General features: G+C 48.0%; 1 protein-coding gene across 1 annotated transcript in view; it reads left to right on the forward strand.

Moving 5' to 3' along the window:
* The first annotated feature begins 8,733 nt into the window (after nt 1–8,733).
* Nucleotides 8,734–22,461, forward strand: part of LOC139230491 (ankyrin repeat and fibronectin type-III domain-containing protein 1-like) — a 121,584-nt gene continuing 107,856 nt past the window's right edge. Inside the window, exons 1-2 of the mRNA XM_070862313.1 lie at nt 8,734–8,864; nt 10,312–10,507. Of these exons, the coding sequence (XP_070718414.1) occupies nt 10,316–10,507 (192 nt within the window). The 5' untranslated portion in view covers nt 8,734–8,864; nt 10,312–10,315. The remainder of the gene's footprint in view (nt 8,865–10,311; nt 10,508–22,461) is intronic.

Below are 22,461 nucleotides of genomic sequence, written 5' to 3' on the forward strand. Positions count from 1 at the left end.
GGTCCCACGCTGCAGGGTCACCTGTCGCGACTGCTGCTGGCATACAGATCTCGTCTGCACTCACTGACTGGGATCCCCCCCCGTGCAACAGTTGATGAAAAGGACTTTAAAAACAAGGCTCTCATTAATCCTCCCAGACATGCACGAAAGCATTGAGGCAAAGCGCTGTAAGCTGACTGAGTACCATGACAGAAATTCGAGGGGGAGATGGAATGAGATAGGGGACAAAGTGTTTGTACTAAACTATGGCAGGGGTCCCAAATGGCTTGCAGGGACAGTAACGGGCAAGGAAGGAAACAGGCTACTGGTAGTACAAATGGATAATGACAAAGCCTGCCGGAGGCATGTAGACCAAGTCAAAAGCAGATTTACCAATAACACTGCGGAACCAGAGGCAGACTACAATGTGGAACTCGCACCACACCTGGTGGACAGACAGAGGGAACAACCTGAGGAAAGGGCAATCCCAACAGACAGCCCAGGCGAGTCAACAACAATCACACCAATCAAAACAGACAGCCCAGGCGAGATACTAGCAATCACACCCAAAGAAAAACAGACTCCAAGGCAAACAACTGAACCACAACTCAGACGCTCCACGCGAGAGCGTAGACCACCTGAGAGACTGAACCTACAAAGACAATAAGACCTTGGGGGAGGGTGATGTCATGTATCTTACATTATTATATATAACTGTATCCTAACATGCTATACATGACTGTAATAAGATATGACCTGTAACCACCAGCATACCTTACCACCAGGGGTGCACTTGCAAGAGACAGGTATATAAGGACAGGTCTCAGGCAAGTGCAGCATTCCAGAGCTGTGAAATAAAGGTGCAGGTCCAGAGTGACCTTGACTTCACTACATGCCTCGTGTGGATCTGGGCTGAGAGGACAGGACTTTACAATAATCTTATACGTCTCAAAAAGATCACCTCTCACTCTTTTGAATTCCAATGAGTAGAGGCCCAATCTATTCAACCTTTCCTCGTAAGTCAACCCCCTCATACCCGGAATCAACTTAGTGAACCTTCTCTGAACTGCCTCCAAAGCAAGTATATCTTTTCATAAATATGGAAACCAAAACTGCACGCAGTATTCCAGGTGTGTCCTCACCAATACCTTATATTGCTGTAGTAAGACTTCCCTGCTTTTATACTCCATCCCCTTTGCAATAAAGGCCAAGATACCATTGGCCTTCCTGATCACTTGCTGTACCTGCATACTATCCTTTTGTGTTTCATGCACAAGTAATTCCAGGTCCCGCTGTATTGCGGCACTTTGCAATCTTTCTCCATTTAAATAATAACTTGCTCTTTGATTTTTTTTCTACCAAAGTGCATGACCTCACATTTTCCAACATTATACTCCATCTGCCAAATTTTTGCCCACTCACTTAGCCTGTCTGTGGCCTTTTGCAGATTTCTTGTGTCCTCCTCACACATTACATTTCCTCCCATCTTTGTATCATCAGCAAACTTGGCTACGTTACACTCAGTCCCTTCTTCCAAGTTGCTAATCTTGATTGTAAATAGTTGGGGTCCCAGCACTGATCCCTGCGGCACTCCACTAGTTACTGGTTGCCAACCAGAGAATAAACCATTTATCCCAACTCTCTGTTCTCTGTTAGTTAGCCAATCCTCTATTCATGCTAATATATTACCCCCAACCCCATGGACTTTTATCTTGTGCAGTAACTTTTTATGTGGCATCTTGTCTAATACCTTGTGGAAGTCCAAATACACCAAATACACTGGTTCCCCTTTATCCACCCTGTTCGTTACATCCTCAAATTTGTCAAACATGTCTTCCCCTTCATAAATCCATGCTGATTCTGCCTGACCGAATTTTGCTTTTCCAAATGTCCTGCTATTGCTTCTGATATAGCGCCCTTAACGTAGTAACGTAGTAAAACGTCCCAAGGCGCTTCACAGCAATTTTACATCACGTTAGATATTGACCATTGAGGGAAAGAGAGAAAAAGTGGGAGAAGGAAGTGCAAAAAGAGGTTAAAGGCTCGGGTCTGAAGCGGCAGCCAAAATGCGCATGCAGATAGACACAGGTGAAAAAACTAAAAAAAAATGAAATTCAAATTACATTATAAATAATACAATAAAGAGTATACAATAGTAAAATCAGTATAATAAAGATTAATTATAATTAAACAAATGTAAATAATATATACCATAATTATAAATTAAGTTAAAATTAGAAAATCAACAATTGAAGGAAATGAAATTAGTTATTAGCTTTCTTTAAGATTCATTCCCTGATCAATGATTCAATTAGTATGGAAGAACCAATTACCATTCTCCATCCTTGTAACGTCATAATTGTATTACTTTTTATTTTGCATTTTGTCCCCTTGACAGGACTCGTAATAACTCCAGGCTCGAGCTGCCTCCGATGTCAGGGAGATGCTAACATTAGTTAGGGATGTTAGTTAGGGATGTTGTTTTTGGGTTGTTAGTTAGGGATGTAATTTAAAGATGTTAATTAGGGATGTTTTAGGGTAGTTAGTTTAAGGATGTTAGTTAGTTGGTATGGGATGTCAGTTAGGGATGTTGGTTTAGGGTTGTTAGTTAGGGTTGTTAGTTAGGGATGTTAGTTCGGGATGTTGGTTAGGGATGTTAGTTAGGGGTGTTAGTTAGGGATGATATGGATGTTAGTTCGGGATGTTGGTTCGGGATGTCAGTTAGGGATGTTGGTTTAGGGATGTTAGTTAGGAATGTTAGTTAGGGATGTTTGTTGGGGATGTTAATTAGGGATGTTGATTTAGGGACTTTAGTTAGGGATATTAGTTAGGGATGTTAGTTCGGGGATCTTAGTTAGGGATGTTGGTTTAGGATTGTTAGTTAGGGATGTTATTTAGGGATGTTAGTTAGGGATGTTAGTTTACAGATGTTAGTTGGGGAGATTAGTTTAGGTTTGTTAATTTAGGGATGTTAGTTAGGGATGTTGGTTTAGGATTGTTAGGGATTTTTGTTTAGGGATGTTAATTAGTAATGTTAGTTAGGGATGTTAATTTAGGGATGTTATTTAGGTGTATCATTTAGGGTTGTTCTTTAGGGGTATTAGTTAGGAATGTTGGTTAGGGATGTCAGTTAGAGAAGTTTGTTTAGGATTGTTAATTTAGGGTTTTTAGTTAGGGACATTAGTTAGGGATGTTGGTTTAGCGTTGTTAGTTAGGGATGTTGGTTAAGGGTTGTTAGGGATTTTAATTTAGGGATGTTAATTAGTAATGTTAGTTAGGGATTTAAGTTTCTGGATGTTAATTCGGAGTGTTAATTTCGGGATGTTATTTCTGGGTATCAGTTAGGGATTATGATTTAGGGTTGTTAGTTAGGGCTGTTAGTTAGGGATTATGGTTTAGGGATGTCAGATACAGATGTTAGTTAGGGGTGTTAGTTAAGGATTATGTTATAGGTTGTTAGTTAGGGATGTTAGTTAGGGTTGTTAGTTAGGGATAATGGTTTAGGGTTGTTAGTTAGGGATGTTAGTTAGGGATGTTGGCTTAGAGATGTTAGTTAGGGATTTTAGTTTAGGGATGTTAATTAGTAATGTTAGTTAGGGTTGTAAGCTTAGGGATGTTAGTTCGGGGTGTTAGTTAGGGCTGTTAATTTAGGGATGTTATTTAAGGGTATCGAAACATAGAAACCTAGGTGCAGGAGCAGGCCATTCAGCCCTTCGAGCCTGCACCACCATTCAATATGATCATGGCTGATCATGCAACTTCAGTACCCACTCCTGCCTTCTCTCCATACCCCCTGTTCCCTTTAGCCGTAAGGGCCACATCTAACTCCCTTTTGAATATATCCAACAAACTGGACTCAACAACTTTCTGTGGTAGAGAATTCCATAGGTTCAGTTAGGGATTATGGTTTAGGGTTGTTAGTTACAGATGTTAGTTAGGGGTGTTAGTTAGGGGTGTTAGTTAGGGATTATGTTATGGGGTTGTTAGTTAGAGATGTTAGTTAAGAGTGTTAGTTATGGATTATGGTTTAGGGTTGATAGTTAGGGATGTTGATTTAGGGATATTAGTTAGGGATGTTAGTTAGGGATGTTAGTTAGGGATGTTAGTTTAGATATGCTGGTTTAGAGATGTTAGTTCGGGATGTTAGATCGGGATGTTAATTTGGGGTGTTAGTTAGGGATGTTGGTTTCGGGATGTTAGTTAGGGATGTTAGTTCAGGGTGTTAGTTAGGGATTATGGTTTAGAGTTGTTAGTTAGGGATGTTAGTTAGAGATGTTAGTTCGAGATGTTGGTTTAGGGATGTTGTTCGGGATGTTAGTTAGGGATGTTAGAGAAGCTAGTGCTGGGAAACAGGACATGAATTCATTTGGGCCTTGGAGGACAGCAGAAAGAGGGCTGATTACAGAAGGCAGTAATGCATGGAACCGGAAAAGCAATCCCGCTCCTCCTGGCTCCACATTCAAATCTAAAAAAAAGATGAACTTTTCGATGGTGGCCATTTACTAGGTCTCCTCCATGCCAACAAAACCTGAGTGGATCAGACCTGGCGCAGGCTCTGCTCAGGGCAGCCCAATTGTCCTGAGGGGTCCTAATGTACAACAACAACAACCTGTATTTATATAGTGCTTTTAATGTAGTAAAATGCCCCAAGGTGCTTCACAGGAGTGTAATCAAACAAAATTTAACACTGAGCCACATAAGGAGATATTAGGACAGGTGAGCAAAAGTTTGGTCAAAGAGGTTGGTTTTAAGAAGCATCTTAAAGGAGGAGCAAGAAGTAGAGAGGTGGAGAGGTTTAGGGAGGGAGTTCCAGAGCTTGGGGCCCAGGCAGCTGGAGGCACGGCCACCAATGGCGGAGAGATTAAAATTGGGGATGCTCAAAAGGCCAGAATTAGAGGAGCGCAGAGATCTCAGGGGGGTTGTAGGGCTGGAAGAGATTACAGAGATAGGGAGGGACGAGTCCATGGAGGGATTTGAAAATAAGGATGAGAATTTTGAAATTGAGGCGTTACTTAACCAGAAGCCAATGTAGGTCAGCGAGCACAGGGGTGGTGGGTGAGCAGGACTTGGTGCGAGTTAGGACACGGGCTGCTGAATTTTGGATCACCTCTAGTTTATGTAGGGTAGAATGTGGGAGGCCAGCCAGGAGCGCATTGGAATAGTCAAGTCTAGAGGTAACAAACGCATGGATGAGGGTTTCAGCAGTGGCTGAGCTGAGGCAGGGGCGGAGACGGGCGATATTAACGGAGGTGGAAGTAGGCGGTTTTGGTGATGGAGCAGAAGCTCATCTCAGGGTTCGGCTTCAGTCTTTGGCTTCAGTCTTCCCAATGTTTAGTTGGAATAAGTTTCTGCTCATCCTGGATGTCGGACAAGCAGTCTGACATTTCAGAGAGAGTGGAGGGGTCGAGAAAAGTGCTGGTGAGCTCAAACTGGGTGTCGTCAGCATACATGTGGAAACTGACACTGTGTTTTTGGATGTTGTTGCCAAGGTGCAGCACATAGATGAGAAAAAGAAGGGGGCCAAGGATAGATCCTTGGGGGACACCAGAGTTAGCGATGTGGGAACAGGATGAGAAGCCGTTGCAGGTGATTCTCTGCCTAGATAAGAATGGAACCAGGCGACTGCTGTCCTACCCAGCTGGACGTTGGAGAAGGATCAAATGTGTCAAAGGCTGCAGACAGGTCGAGAGGGATGAGGAGGGATAGATTACCATGCTCACAGTCAAGGTCACGCCTGTTTTAGGTGGCTGCCCCGGGAACCTCGAAATTGCCCGAGGCCACAACGTTGTTGGATGTGTTTCAAGCATCCTTGGGGTTTTTAGCCCCGCTCAACGACGACCAATTTCCGTGCCTGGATGTGTGTGCTAGTGAGCAATTTAATACATTGTAACTTAATGATTAATCAGGTCAATACTGCTAGTTTACAGGTACTCAACATGTGTTCCTTGATGGCATCTTGTACCATTAAATACATACACACACACTATATATATATATATATATATATATATACACTATATATACACACTGCCCACACTGCAATATGTGCGTGCACTAGGTCCGTGCAGCAGAGCAGGTCTGCAGTCGTCCTGGTTAATCCCTTCCAACTGGATAAAGACCTAGCTCTGTCAAGCCCGTGTGGTGGCTGGTGTGCAACGGTCACCCCACGTTAAAAAAATTCACGCAGAGGCATCTTCCACCCCCTCAACTGAGTTCAGGACTGGAACATCGGGTCCTTCATTGAAACATCTGTGAACTCTCGTGGAAGCAAGTCATCCTCGCTCGAGGGACTGCCTATGATATAAAAGAAAGGCTCAAACTCATATCCCAGACTGGGTAAGGATGGCAGATTTCTTTCCCTAAAGGACATTAGTGAACCAGATGGGTTTTTACCACAATCCGGTAGTTTTATGATCACCATTACTGAAACCAGGGGCTAAAAATTCATTATAGCCCGGTTTGAGGTGGTGACTGATAGCTAACTTTAACGCCAGGTGATGTTTACCACCTCCAACCGGGATATTGATTTTTAGCGCCCAAGGAGGGGAGTAGAGCACTAAGGGAAGCATTCTACACCCCTCTTAGACCGCTAACCTGATCCTGGGGCATTATCACGAGAGCGCTGCTGAAGTTATAGTGCTACGAAACCGGCATCCCAGCGCCTAAAGGGGAGGTCGGCTGGACCGCCCGAAAACTGAAAGAAAATGGAAGGGAGGAATGTTTACATTGGCAACAGTGTTGAACAGCTAAGAGAGTTACATGAATATAAATAATGTGCATCCTAAAGACCCACCTGGTGATCCGTTGAAATATCGCCCCGGGAGCTTTTTCAGGATGCCGGCTTTCCCTGTCGGGATTAGCGGCAGGCGAAAACATTGAGGTTAGTGATCGCAGCGCTAACGGGGAGTTGCACATTCTTGACGTCACCAAGTGGGTGGCGCTAGAGAACACAGCGCTACCTGTTAGTGCCGCCGCGACACCGCCACTGAAGTTCACGGGAGGCACTGGCAGCGCAGCGTTCGGGCGGTAAGCGCTTAGCCGACCGTTAGCACTCCTCTCGGGCACTAACGGGTGGCACTAATCAAATGAATTTCTAGCCCGAGCTTTTTTATTCCAGAATTAACGGAGTTTAAATTCCCCAGCTGCCGTGGTGGGATTTGAACTCATGGCTCGGGTTCATTAGTCCAGGCCTCTGGATTATAGTCCAGTAACATAACCACTATGCTGCCGTACCCCTGCATTAAGCAACAAAGCTGTAAATTTAGAACAAATATATGAAGGGGCAGCTGGATTGTCAACATCATTTCATAATCCTGTCCACATTCTTACAAAACAATTTTGGCAAGTACTGGCTCCAGCCTTTTCAATCAGCTCCCACAGTGACTTCTTGCTGATAAGCAATGGCTTATCTCGAGGTTCTTAAAGTGCTTCTTTCCTTTTTTTATTTACCGTTTTATAGTCCGGCCGTGAAAAAACAGCAGGCTTACCAGAACTTTCTAATTGCAGGGTCATCTCTTGCGACACAGCAGAAGCCTTGAAATAAAGATTAGCCCCATCGTTCAGCTCAATGTTATTTGTAGGAGTTTGTTGTGTCACGTTTACCGACGTAACTTTATCTCATTGAAACATACAAGATTCAGAGGAGGATTGACAGGGTAGATGCTGAGAGGTTGTTTCCCCCTGGCTGGCGTGTCTAGAACTAGGGGCCACAGTCTCAGGATAAGTGGTCGGCCATTTGGGACTGAGATGAGGAGGAATTTCTTCACTCAGAGGGTTGTGAATCTTTGGAATTTTCTACCCCAGAGGACTATGGATGGTGAATCGTTGAATATGTTCACTCTGAGATCGATAGATTTTTGGACTCTAAGGGAATCAAGGGATATGGAGATTGGGTGGGAAAGTGGAGTTGAGGTTAAAGATCAGCCATGATCTCATTGAATGGTGGAGCAGGCTCGAGGGGCCGAATGGCCTACTCCTGCTCCTAATTCTTATGTTCTTATGTAACAGTCATGTGGTCATTATCACATTGCTGTTTGTGGCAGCTTGCTGTGTGCAAATTGGCTGCCACGTTGCCTAATTACAACAGTGACTACACTTCAAAAGTACTTCATTGGCTGTAAAGCGCTTTGGAACGTCCGGTGCCGTGAAAGGTGCTATAGAAATGCAAGTCTATCTTGGTGTACACATGCTGCTTCTATTAGAGGAATTGCGATTGGAATTGGAAACCTTAAGTACTGCTTCCCCTCTCCTCCCCAAACCCAGCCCTTTCCAAACGATTGCAATCCAAACCCCTGGCTACTGCTGAACTGAACTGTCTGTCCTGCCCACACCTCCAGTAATGAACCGAGCTGTGTTTCCAATCCCACACCTCCAGTAACGAACCAAAATGTGTTCCCAATCCTACACCTCCAGTAATGAACCGAGCTGTGTTTCCAATCCCACACCTCCAGTAACGAACCGAAATGTGTTCCCAATCCCACACCTCCAGTAACGAACCGAGCTGTGTTCCCAATCCCACACCTCCAGTAACGAACCGATCCCAATCCCACACCTCCAGTAATGAACCGAGCTGTGTTCCCAATCCCACACCTCCAGTAACGAACCGATCCCAATCCCACACCTCCAGTAATGAACCGAGCTGTATTCCCAATCCCACACCTCCAGTGACAAAGGCAGGAAAGTTATCACCAGGTCGATAAAAGTGCTGGACATCACTCGTGAATTTATGATTGTTTTTTTCAGGGTCAATCGTGGGAACATGACCTCCCAAGTTCTGCTCTGATGTAGTGTCGTCCAAGCAAGGATATTGAACACCAAAAGATTCCATTGTGTGAGCCCTTGACCTTCCAGTTTAAATTGATCGATGGGCATACGGCCTGACTAAGGTAAGTTGCTGCTTTCCATTCTGGAAGAACATCTCCCTCCACCAGAGATGCATTTTGCACAATCAGAGTTCAAAATACGTAAACCTATTACAGTAAAAATGGCACTTTTATGTATGCAATTCAGTTTTCTTTTCTCTTAATGTACAACTGATGGAATATTGAGTGTAACTACGGCTTAATTCCTGACTGATTCATGGCCCACTGCAGTCCCACTGTAACTATTTTTTTTTTATATGTCATGTGAGGCCATTGGGTTTCAAAAACAAAGCGAATTGCAGAATGTGATCAGGAAACTCTAATAAAACTTCGAAAATTCAGTTAAAAGAGGAGCGTAAATTATTCAGTCACCCTGAGGCCGTGCCTTGGTTATGTAGGCTTTCAGTCGAGGCTGTTTTGCAGTTGTACGCTCCTTTTTGAGATGTGAGCTTTTCTGAAGTTCTTAGGTTGACGAGCGTGCATGAACCAAGCTGGCCCAGGCCTCTGCCCTCTCCAAATCAGAGACCTTGCATCTTAGGTCTCCTCAGTCCAAGGCCGTTCCAACGGGAGCGACAACAGGCGGGTGGCTAGTCTATGCACGAGATTCTCTACCCGTCGGGTTCCCGATCCCAGCCACAGCAGTGGCTACTGGGGCGGAGGAACAGTCAGACTGGGATAGTCGCTATGGCATGCAGCTCCACACTTCCGAGTGGCTGGATTCTCAGCAGTGGGGAAGGTCTAGGGCTCACTTGCCAGCTTGGCCAGGGACGCAACCTGCTGCCGCCACTGATCGAACGTTACCTCAGCCTTCTGGGCATGGGGGACGGCAACTGGGTGGAGGGGAGGTGGTGGATGGAAAGGGGGAAAGGGAAAGGGAGGGAGCAACAGAGAGGAGGGGAGTGAGGGGGAGGGAGGGAAGAGGGGAAGGGAGGGAAGAGGGGGAGGGAGGGTAGAAGGGGAGGAAGAGGGGGAGGGGAGACTAGTGAGGGGGAGAAAGGGAGCAGGGAGGGAGAGGGGAGGGAGAGGGGAAGGGGAGAGGAGGAAGGAAGAAGGGGGAGAGGGGGAGGGGAGAGGAGGGGTGGAGGGGGAGGAAGGGGAAGGGGAGAAAGAGGGAAGGAAGAGGGGGAGGGAGGGAAAGGGCAGGGGAGGGAGAGGGAAGGGAGATTGAGCAGGGAAAGAGGGGAAGGGTAAGGGAGAAGGGGAAGGAGATGAGGCGAGAGGGGTTAGGGGAGTGAGGGGGAGGGAGAGGAGGAGGGAGCGGGGAAAGAGGGGGAGGGGGAGGGAGAAGGGGAGGGAGATGGAGATGGGATGGGAGGGGGGAGGTAGGAGGGGAATGAGGAGGATGGAGAGGGAGAGGAAGATGGGAGGGAAGGGGAGAGGGGACACCAAAATATCTCCAGGGTTTTTGAGCCAGTCAGATTTTCCTGCATAAATCTTTGACAAAGCAAATTAGGAATGTCTTTCTTCCCAGGTGAATGCTGAGTAAAATGACGCAGCCAATTAGGGAGCCTCTCCAGAGGAGGAAGTCACTGGGGCCCATGTCTCCAAATGCTGCCAAGCGACTATACCGCAATCTGTCCTTCAGGTTAAAGGGTGGCTCCAGCTCGGACGAGGCCTGCTTCATCAAAAAAATGGAGAAGGAAAGGAGCAAGAAATCGTCATCCATGGTATGGTTCACTCATTGTGTCTGATCATCAACATTTATCTAGTTTAAGGAGGGAGGTAATTCTTGGAGTAAATACTTAGAGCTACTTATCGATCAATTTCCCCCGTACCATAATTGATTGGTCTTCATTTGTAAGATTGGTCCTGTCCATCACTGTATCTGAAGAAAGAAATCTATGGAATACAACAACAACAATTTGTGTTTATATAGCCCCTTTAACATAATGAAACGTCCCAAGGCGCTTCACAGGAGCATTATGTGATAAAAATTTGACACCGAGCCGCATAAGTAGAAATTAAGGCAGGAAGGTCAAAGAGGAGTGTGTTGAAGGAGGAAAGAGAGGTAGAGAGGCGGAGAGGTTTAGGGAGGGAGTTCCAGAGCTTGGGGCCCAGGCAGCTGAAGGCACGGCCACCAATGGTTGAGCGATTATAATCAGGGATGCTCAGGAGGGCAGAATTTGAGGAGCGCAGACATCTCGGGGGGTTGTGAGGCTGGAGGAGATTACAGAGATAGGGAGGGGTGAGGCCATGGAGGGATTTGAAAGTAAGGATGAGAAGGAAAAGCATTTACAGCTCAGAAACAGGGCCATTAAGCCCAACAGACCCATGCTGGAGTTTATGCTGTACACAAGCCTAAACACTGGTAAATTCTCCTGTATTTCTGATCAGAGATATGAAGTCTCCAGCCTTGGCACCACCTCAAATCGCTATAGTGACCGTGGCACTGAGCTAAGAAACGATCAGGGCACAGACTGGACCTTATTGACCTTCTTCCTCTCCTGCATTGTGCCTTCAGAGACTTTGCTCACAGTGGTTAAACACCTAAGATTTCAATTTCACTGATCCCGGCCAATGTACAACCCCGATTTTAACTGCAGGTGGATTCCCCGTTCAGGCTGGAGTTAAAATTACAGTCGGGTCTCAATGATGTAATTGGGTCACAACGTGCCTGTGTAAAGAAGGACGCTGCTCACTCCGGCCGTGTGTCCTTGCTGCCCGCTCAGAAGAGCAGGTTAAAGTGCTGTCATTCGTGGCTCAGTGGGTCGCACTCTCCCTCTGAGTCAGAAGGTTGTGGGTTCAAGTTCCACTCCAGGAACTTGAGTATGTAAACCTAGGCTGACACTCCCAGTGCAATGCAGAGGGAGCGCTGCACTGTCGGAGGTGTCGTCTTTCGGATGAGACGTTAAACCGAGGCCCCGTCTGTTCTCTCAGGTGGACGTAAAAGATCCTATCGCATGATTTCAAAGACGAGCAACGGAGTTATCCCCGGTGTCCTGGCCAATATTTATCTCTCAATCAACATAACAAAAACAGATTACCTGGTCGTTATCACATTGCTGTTTGTGGGAGCTTGCTGTGCGCAAATTGGCTGCCGCGTATCCCACATTACAACAGTGACTACACTCAAAAGGTGCTCCATTGGCTGTAAAGCGCTTTGAGTGGTCGTGAAAGGCTCTATATAAATTCAAGTCTTTCTTTCTTTCTAAAATCGCAGATGTTGCGATCATGGCGGCTTTCGGATAGGGAAGAGCCAGGGCGATTTTAACTGCCCACCCGCCCGGTTTCTGCTGAGCAAGTAGGGTTAAAATCGCCCCCACGTCACATACTCAGGTGGTGGCGTCTCTGCAGTGTAATAACCCAGGGTATGTAATTATCCTGTGAAGTTTAGTGTAATACTACTCCATTAGACCACAGGAAGGCTCTTGAAGCACAATGGAATCTTACGAGTGATGCGGTAAATTAGCACGGTACCATGAGTGACATGGTGAAATGTCCCCGCAGTGTGAGTCATGCAGTAAGTGGAAGTAATCTGCACTACCACCAGTCAGACTACCTGCTCCACACAATGGGATCTGTCAGTGCTGTTACCATAGAGACCAGTCACAGCCCGGGATAACTGCTTTCTTCCCATTGTCTGCTCCATATCAACTGGATGTTGACAGGTCAACATGGAGGAGCCGTGCAAAATAAAATTATTGAAAGTAAAATGAACAGAACAGAGGCAAAAACTCTGTGTGGGTCAGTATCTATCAGTGATGGTACAGGAGGGACTTTGTGGGTCAGTGTCTATCAGTGACGGTACATGAGGGACTGTGTGGGTCAGTATCTATTAGTGACAGTACAGGAGGGACTGTGTGGATCAGTATCTATCAGTGAGTGTACAGGAAAGACTGTGGGTCAGTATCTATCAGTGACGATACAGGAGGGACTGTGGGTCAGTATCTATCAGTGAGGGTACAGGAGGGACTGTGGGTCAGTATCTATCAGTGAGGGTACAGGAAAGACTATGAGTCAGTATCTATCAGTGACGGTACAGGAGGGACTGTGTGGGTCAGTATCTATCAGTGACGGTACAGGAGGGACTATGTGGATCAGTATCTCAGTGATGGTACAGGAACGACTGTGGGTCAGTATCTCAGTGATGGAACAGGAGGGACTGTGTTGATCAGTATCTATCAGTGATGGTACAGGGGGGACTGTGGGTCAGTATCTATCAGTGAGGGTACAGGTGGGACTGTGTGGGTCAGTATCTCAGTGACGGTATGGGAGGGACTGTAGGGGTCAGTATCTATCAGTGACGGTACAGAAGGGACTGTGGGTCAGTATCTATCAGTGACGGTACAAGAGGTACTGTGCGGGTCAGTATCTATCAGTGACGGTACAGGAGAGACTGTGTGGGTCAGTATCTATCAGTGATGGTGCAGGAGGGACTGCGGTCAGTATCTATCAGTGAGGGTACAGGAGGGACTGTGTGGGTCAGTATCTATCAGTGAGGGAACAGGAGAGACTGTGTGGGTCAGAATCTATCAGTGACGGTACAAGAGGTACTGTGCGGGTCAGTATCTATCAGTGACGGGACAGGAGGGACTGTGGGTCAGTATCTATCAGTGATGGTGCAGGAGGGACTGCGGTCAGTATCTATCAGTGAGGATACAGGAGGGACTGTGGGTCAGTATCTATCAGTGACGGTACGGGAGGGACTGTGCGGGTCAGTATCTATCAGTGAGGGAACAGGAGAGACTGTGTGGGTCAGTATCTATCAGTGACAGTACAGGAGGGACTGTGCGGGTCAGTATCTATCAGTGACGGTACAGGAGGGACTGTGTGGGTCAGTATCTATCAGTGACAGTACAGAAGGGACTGTGTGGGTCAGTATCTATCAGTGACAGTACAGGAGAGACTGTGTGGGTCAGTATCTATCAGTGACGGTACGGGAGGGACTGTGGGTCAGTATCTATCAGTGACAGTACAGGAGGGACTGTGTGGGTCAGTATAGCTATCATTGACGGTACAGGAGGGACTGTGTGTCAGTATCTATCAGTGAGGGAACAGGAGGGACTGTGTGGGTCAGTATCTATCAGTGACAGTACAGGAGGGACTGTGGGTCAGTATAGCTATCATTGACGGTACAGGAGGGACTGTGGGTCAGTATATATCAGTGACGGTACAGGAGAGACTGTGTCGGTCAGTATCTATCAGTGACGGTACAGGAGGGACTGTGGGTCAGTATATCTATCAGTGATGGTACAGGAGGGACTGTGGGTCAGTATCTATCAGTGACGGTACAGGAGGGACTGTGTGGGTCACTATCTATCAGTGACGGTACAGGAGGGACTGTGTGGGTCAGTATCTATCAGTGACGGTACAGGAGGGACTGTGGGTCAGTATATCTATCAGTGATGGTACAGGAGGGACTGTGGGTCAGTATCTATCAGTGAGGGTACAGGAGGGACTGTGGGTCAGTATCTATCAGTGACAGTACAGGAGAGACTGTGGGTCAGTATCTATCAGTGACGGTACATTAGGGACTGTGTGGGTCAGTATCTATCAGTGACAGTACAGGAGGGACTGAGTGGGTCAGTATCTATCAGTGACGGTACAGGAGGGACTGTGGGTCAGTATCTATCAGTGACGGTACAGGAGGGACTGTGTGGGTCCGTATCTATCAGTGACGGTACAGGAGGGACTGTGTGGGTCAGTATCTATCAGTGAGCGTACAGGATGGACTGTGGGTCAGTATATCTATCATTGACGGTACAGGAGGGACTGTGGGTCAGTATCTATCAGTGACGGTACAGGAGGGACTGTGTGGGTCAGTATCTATCAGTGAGCGTACAGGATGGACTGTGGGTCAGTATCTATCAGTGACGGTACAGGACGGACTGTGTTGATCAGTATCTATCAGTGAGGGTACAGGAAAGACTGTGGGTCAGTATATCTATCAGTAACGGTACAGAAGGCACTGTGAGGGTCAGTATCTATCCGTGATGGTACAGGGGGTACTGTGGGTCAGTATCTATCAGTGAGGGTACAGGTGGGACTGTGTGGGTCAGTATCTATCAGTGACAGTACGGGAGGGACTGTAGGGGTCAGTATCTATCAGTGACGGTACAGAAGGGACTGTGGGTCAGTATCTATCAGTGACGGTAGAAGAGGTACTGTGCGGGTCAGTATCTATCAGTGACGGTACAGGAGAGACTGTGTGGGTCAGTATCTATCAGTGATGGTGCAGGAGGGACTGCGGTCAGTATCTATCAGTGAGGGTACAGGAGGGACTGTGTGGGTCAGTATCTATCAGTGAGGGAACAGGAGAGACTGTGTGGGTCAGTATCTATCAGTGACGGTACAGGAGGGACTGTGGGTCAGTATCTATCAGTGACGGTACAGGAGGGACTGTGTGGGTCAGTATCTATCAGTGACGGTACAAGAGGTACTGTGCGGGTCAGTATCCATCAGTGACGGTACAGGAGAGACTGTGTGGGTCAGTATCTATCAGTGACGGGACAGGAGGGACTGTGGGTCAGTATCTATCAGTGATGGTGCAGGAGGGACTGCGGTCAGTATCTATCAGTGAGGATACAGGAGGGACTATGTGGGTCAGTATCTATCAGTGACGGTACGGGAGGGACTGTGCGGGTCAGTATCTATCAGTGAGGGAACAGGAGAGACTGTGTGGGTCAGTATCTATCAGTGACGGTACGGGAGGGACTGTGTGGGTCAGTATCTATCAGTGAGGGAACAGGAGAGACTGTGTGGGTCAGTATCTATCAGTGACAGTACAGTAGGGACTGTGGGTCAGTATCTATCAGTGACGGTACAGGAGAGACTGTGGGTCAGTATCTATCAGTGACGGTACATGAGGGACTGTGTGGGTCAGTATCTATCAGTAACAGTACAGGAGGTACTGTGTGGATCAGTATCTATCAGTGACGGTACAGGAGGGACTGTGTGGGTCAGTATCTATCAGTGATGGTACAGGAGGGACTGTGTGGGTCAGTATCTATCAGTGACGGTACAAGAGGTACTGTGCGGGTCAGTATCCATCAGTGACGGTACAGGAGAGACTGTGTGGGTCAGTATCTATCAGTGACGGGACAGGAGGGACTGTGGGTCAGTATCTATCAGTGATGGTGCAGGAGGGACTGCGGTCAGCATCTATCAGTGAGGATACAGGAGGGACTGTGGGTCAGTATCTATCAGTGACGGTACAGGAGAGACTGTGTGGGTCAGTATCTATCAGTGACGGTACAGGAGGGACTGTGTGGGTCAGTATCTATCAGTGACGGTACAGGAGGGACTGTGGGTCAGTATATCTATCAGTGACGGTACAGGAGGGACTGTGGGTCAGTATCTATCAGTGACGGTACAGGAGGGACTGTGGGTCAGTATCTATCAGTGACGGTACAGGAGAGACTGTGGGTCAGTATCTATCAGTGACGGTACATGAGGGACTGTGTGGGTCAGTATCTATCAGTAACAGTACAGGAGGTACTGTGTGGATCAGTATCTATCAGTGACGGTACAGGAGGGACTGTGTGGGTCAGTATCTATCAGTGATGGTACAGGAGGGACTGTGTGTGTCAGTATCTCAGTGACGGTACAGCAGGGACTGTGTGGGTCAGTATCTATCAGTGAGGGTGCAGGAGGGACTGTGGGTCAGTATCTATCAGTGACATTACAGGAGGGACTGTGTAGGTCATATCTATCAGTGACTGTACAGTAGGAACTGTGGGTCAGTATCTATCATTGACGGTACAGGAGGGACTGTGTGGGTCAGTATCTATCAGTGACGGTACAGGAGGGACTGTGGGTCAGTATCTTTCAGTGACGGTACAGGAGGGACTGTGTGGGTCAGTATCTATCAGTGAGCGTACAGGATGGACTGTGGGTCAGTATCTATCAGTGACGGTAGAGGACGGACTGTGTTGATCAGTATCTATCAGTGAGGGTACAGGAAAGACTGTGGGTCAGTATATCTATCAGTAACGGTACAGGAGGGACTGTGTGGGTCAGTATCTCAGTGACGGTACAGAAGGCACTGTGAGGGTCAGTATCTATCAGTGATGGTACAGGGGGGACTGTGGGTCAGTATCTATCAGTGAGGCTACAGGTGGGACTGTGTGGGTCAGTATCTATCAGTGAGGGTACAGGAAAGACTATGAGTCAGTATCTATCAGTGACGGTACAGGAGGGACTGTGTGGGTCAGTATCTATCAGTGACGGTACAGGAGGGACTATGTGGATCAGTATCTCAGTGATGGTACAGGAACGACTGTGGGTCAGTATCTCAGTGATGGTACAGGAGGGACTGTGTTGATCAGTATCTATCAGTGAGGGTACAGGAAAGACTGTGGGTCAGTATATCTATCAGTAACGGTACAGGAGGGACTATGTGGGTCAGTATCTCAGTGACGGTACAGAAGACACTGTGAGGGTCAGTATCTATCAGTGATGGTACAGGGGGGACTGTGGGTCAGTATCTATCAGTGAGGGTACAGGTGGGACTGTGTGGGTCAGTATCTATCAGTGACAGTATGGGAGGGACTGTAGGGGTCAGTATCTATCAGTGACGGTACAGAAGGGACTGTGGGTCAGTATCTATCAGTGACGGTACAAGAGGTACTGTGCGGGTCAGTATCTATCAGTGACGGTACAGGAGAGACTGTGTGGGTCAGTATCTATCAGTGATGGTGCAGGAGGGACTGCGGTCAGTATCTATCAGTGAGGGTACAGGAGAGACTGTGTGGGTCAGTATCTATCAGTGAGGGAACAGGAGGGACTGTGGGTCAGAATCTATCAGTGACGGTACAAGAGGTACTGTGCGGGTCAGTATCTATCAGTGACGGTACAGGAGAGACTGTGTGGGTCAGTATCTATCAGTGACGGGACAGGAGGGACTGTGGGTCAGTATCTATCAGTGATGGTGCAGGAGGGACTGCGGTCAGTATCTATCAGTGAGGATACAGGAGGGACTATGTGGGTCAGTATCTATCAGTGACGGTACGGGAGGGACTGTGCGGGTCAGTATCTATCAGTGAGGGAACAGGAGAGACTGTGTGGGTCAGTATCTATCAGTGACGGTACGGGAGGGACTGTGTGGGTCAGTATCTATCAGTGAGGGAACAGGAGAGACTATGTGGGTCAGTATCTATCAGTGACAGTACAGGAGGGACTGCGGTCAGTATCTATCAGTGACGGTACAGGAGGGACTGTGGGTCAGTATCTATCAGTGACGGTACAGGAGGGACTGTGGATCAGTATCTATCAGTGATGGTACAGGAGAGACTGTGTGGGTCAGTATCTATCAGTGACGGTACAGGAGGGACTGTGTGGGTCAGTATCTATCAGTGACGGTACAGGAGGGACTGTGGGTCAGTATCTATCAGTGACGGTACAGGAGAGACTGTGTGGGTCAGTATCTATCAGTGACGGTACAGGAGGGACTGTGTGGGTCAGTATCTATCAGTGACGGTACAGGAGGGACTGTGTGGGTCAGTATCTATCAGTGACGGTACAGGAGGGACTGTGGGTCAGTATATCTATCAGTGATGGTACAGGAGGGACTGTGGGTCAGTATCTATCAGTGACAGTACAGGAGAGACTGTGGGTCAGTATCTATCAGTGACAGTACAGGAGAGACTGTGGGTCAGTATCTATCAGTGATGATGCAGGAGGGACTGTGGGTCAGTATCTATCAGTGAGGGTACAGGAGGGACTGTGGGTCAGTATCTATCAGTGACAGTACAGGAGAGACTGTGGGTCAGTATCTATCAGTGACGGTACATTAGGGACTGTGTGGGTCAGTATCTATCAGTGACAGTACAGGAGGGACTGAGTGGGTCAGTATCTATCAGTGACGGTACAGGAGGGACTGTGGGTCAGTATCTATCAGTGACGGTACAGGAGGGACTGTGTGGGTCCGTATCTATCAGTGACGGTACAGGAGGGACTGTGTGGGTCAGTATCTATCAGTGAGCGTACAGGATGGACTGTGGGTCAGTATATCTATCATTGACGGTACAGGAGGGACTGTGGGTCAGTATCTATCAGTGACGGTACAGGAGGGACTGTGTGGGTCAGTATCTATCAGTGAGCGTACAGGATGGACTGTGGGTCAGTATCTATCAGTGACGGTACAGGACGGACTGTGTTGATCAGTATCTATCAGTGAGGGTACAGGAAAGACTGTGGGTCAGTATATCTATCAGTAACGGTACAGAAGGCACTGTGAGGGTCAGTATATATCCGTGATGGTACAGGGGGTACTGTGGGTCAGTATCTATCAGTGAGGGGACAGGTGGGACTGTGTGGGTCAGTATCTATCAGTGACAGTACGGGAGGGACTGTTGGGGTCAGTATCTATCAGTGACGGTACAGAAGGGACTGTGGGTCAGTATCTATCAGTGACGGTAGAAGAGGTACTGTGCGGGTCAGTATCTATCAGTGACGGTACAGGAGAGACTGTGTGGGTCAGTATCTATCAGTGATGGTGCAGGAGGGACTGCGGTCAGTATCTATCAGTGAGGGTACAGGAGGGACTGTGTGGGTCAGTATCTATCAGTGAGGGAACAGGAGAGACTGTGTGGGTCAGTATCTATCAGTGACGGTACAGGAGGGACTGTGGGTCAGTATCTATCAGTGATGGTGCAGGAGGGACTGCGGTCAGTATCTATCAGTGAGGGTACAGGAGGGACTGTGTGGGTCAGTATCTATCAGTGAGGGAACAGGAGAGACTGTGTGGGTCAGTATCTATCAGTGAGGGTACAGGAGGGACTGTGGGTCAGTATCTATCAGTGACGGTACAGGAGGGACTGTGTGGGTCAGTATCTATCAGTGACGGTACAGGAGGGACTGTGTGGGTCAGTATCTATCAGTGATGGTACAGGAGGGACTGTGTGGGTCAGTATCTATCAGTGACGGTACAAGAGGTACTGTGCGGGTCAGTATCCATCAGTGACGGTACAGGAGAGACTGTGTGGGTCAGTATCTATCAGTGACGGGACAGGAGGGACTGTGGGTCAGTATCTATCAGTGATGGTGCAGGAGGGACTGCGGTCAGTATCTATCAGTGAGGATACAGGAGGGACTGTGGGTCAGTATCTATCAGTGACGGTACAGGAGAGACTGTGTGGGTCAGTATCTATCAGTGACGGCACAGGAGGGACTGTGTGGGTCAGTATCTATCAGTGACGGTACAGGAGGGACTGTGGGTCAGTATATCTATCAGTGACGGTACAGGAGGGACTGTGGGTCAGTATCTATCAGTGACGGTACAGGAGGGACTGTGGGTCAGTATCTATCAGTGACGGTACATGAGGGACTGTGTGGGTCAGTATCTATCAGTAACAGTACAGGAGGTACTGTGTGGATCAGTATCTATCAGTGACGGTACAGGAGGGACTGTGTGGGTCAGTATCTATCAGTGATGGTACAGGAGGGACTGTGTGTGTCAGTATCTCAGTGACGGTACAGCAGGGACTGTGTGGGTCAGTATCTATCAGTGAGGGTGCAGGAGGGACTGTGGGTCAGTATCTATCAGTGACATTACAGGAGGGACTGTGTAGGTCATATCTATCAGTGACTGTACAGTAGGAACTGTGGGTCAGTATCTATCATTGACGGTACAGGAGGGACTGTGTGGGTCAGTATCTATCAGTGACGGTACAGGAGGGACTGTGGGTCAGTATCTTTCAGTGACGGTACAGGAGGGACTGTGTGGGTCAGTATCTATCAGTGAGCGTACAGGATGGACTGTGGGTCAGTATCTATCAGTGACGGTACAGGACGGACTGTGTTGATCAGTATCTATCAGTGAGGGTACAGGAAAGACTGTGGGTCAGTATATCTATCAGTAACGGTACAGGAGGGACTGTGTGGGTCAGTATCTCAGTGACGGTACAGAAGGCACTGTGAGGGTCAGTATCTATCAGTGATGGTACAGGGGGGACTGTGGGTCAGTATCTATCAGTGAGGGTACAGGTGGGACTGTGTGGGTCAGTATCTATCAGTGACAGTACGGGAGGGACTGTGTGGGTCAGTATCTATCAGTGACGGTACAGAAGGGACTGTGGGTCAGTATCTATCAGTGACGGTACAAGAGGTACTGTGCGGGTCAGTATCTATCAGTGACGGTACAGGAGAGACTGTGGGTAAGTATCTATCAGTGATGGTGCAGGAGGGACTGCGGTCAGTATCTATCAGTGAGGGTACAGGAGGGACTGTGTGGGTCAGTATCTATCAGTGAGGGAACAGGAGAGACTGTGTGGGTCAGTATCTATCAGTGACGGTACAGGAGGGACTGTGGGTCAGTATATCTATCAGTGATGGTACAGGAGGGACTGTGGGTCAGTATCTATCAGTGACGGTACAGGAGGGACTGTGTGGGTCAGTATCTATCAGTGACGGTACAGGAGGGACTGTGTGGGTCAGTATCTATCAGTGACGGTACAGGAGGGACTGTGGGTCAGTATATCTATCAGTGATGGTACAGGAGGGACTGTGGGTCAGTATCTATCAGTGAGGGTACAGGAGGGACTGTGGGTCAGTATCTATCAGTGACGGTACATGAGGGACTGTGTGGGTCAGTATCTATCAGTGACAGTACAGGAGGGACTGAGTGGGTCAGTATCTATCAGTGACGGTACAGGAGGGACTGTGGGTCAGTATCTATCAGTGACGGTACAGGAGGGACTGTGTGGGTCAGTATCTATCAGTGACAGTACAGGAGAGACTGTGGGTCAGTATCTATCAGTGACGGTACATGAGGGACTGTGTGGGTCAGTATCTATCAGTGACAGTACAGGAGGGACTGTGGGTCAGTATCTATCAGTGACGGTACAGGAGGGACTGTGTGGGTCCGTATCTATCAGTGACGGTACAGGAGGGACTGTGTGGGTCAGTATCTATCAGTGAGCGTACAGGATGGACTGTGGGTCAGTATATCTATCATTGACGGTACAGGAGGGACTGTGGGTCAGTATCTATCAGTGACGGTACAGGAGGGACTGTGTGGGTCAGTATCTATCAGTGAGCGTACAGGATGGACTGTGGGTCAGTATCTATCAGTGACGGTACAGGACGGACTGTGTTGATCAGTATCTATCAGTGAGGGTACAGGAAAGACTGTGGGTCAGTATATCTATCAGTAACGGTACAGAAGGCACTGTGAGGGTCAGTATCTATCAGTGATGGTGCAGGGGGGACTGTGGGTCAGTATCTATCAGTGACGGTACAAGAGGTACTGTGCGGGTCAGTATCTATCAGTGAGGGAACAGGAGAGACTGTGTGGGTCAGTATCTATCAGTGACGGTACAGGAGGGACTGTGGGTCAGTATCTATCAGTGACGGTACAGGAGGGACTGTGTGGGTCAGTATCTATCAGTGAGGGAACAAGAGGTACTGTGCGGGTCAGTATCCATCAGTGACAGTACAGGAGAGACTGTGGGTCAGTATCTATCAGTGACGGTACAAGAGGTACTGTGTGGGTCAGAATCTATCAGTGACGGTACAGGAGAGACTGTGTGGGTCAGTATCTATCAGTGATGGTGCAGGAGGGACTGCGGTCAGTATCTATCAGTGAGGATACAGGAGGGACTATGTGGGTCAGTATCTATCAGTGACGGTACAAGAGGTACTGTGTGGGTCAGAATCTATCAGTGACGGTACAGGAGAGACT

Source organism: Pristiophorus japonicus, chromosome 19 (assembly GCF_044704955.1).
Source record: "Pristiophorus japonicus isolate sPriJap1 chromosome 19, sPriJap1.hap1, whole genome shotgun sequence".
NCBI classification, from domain to species: domain Eukaryota; kingdom Metazoa; phylum Chordata; class Chondrichthyes; family Pristiophoridae; genus Pristiophorus; species Pristiophorus japonicus.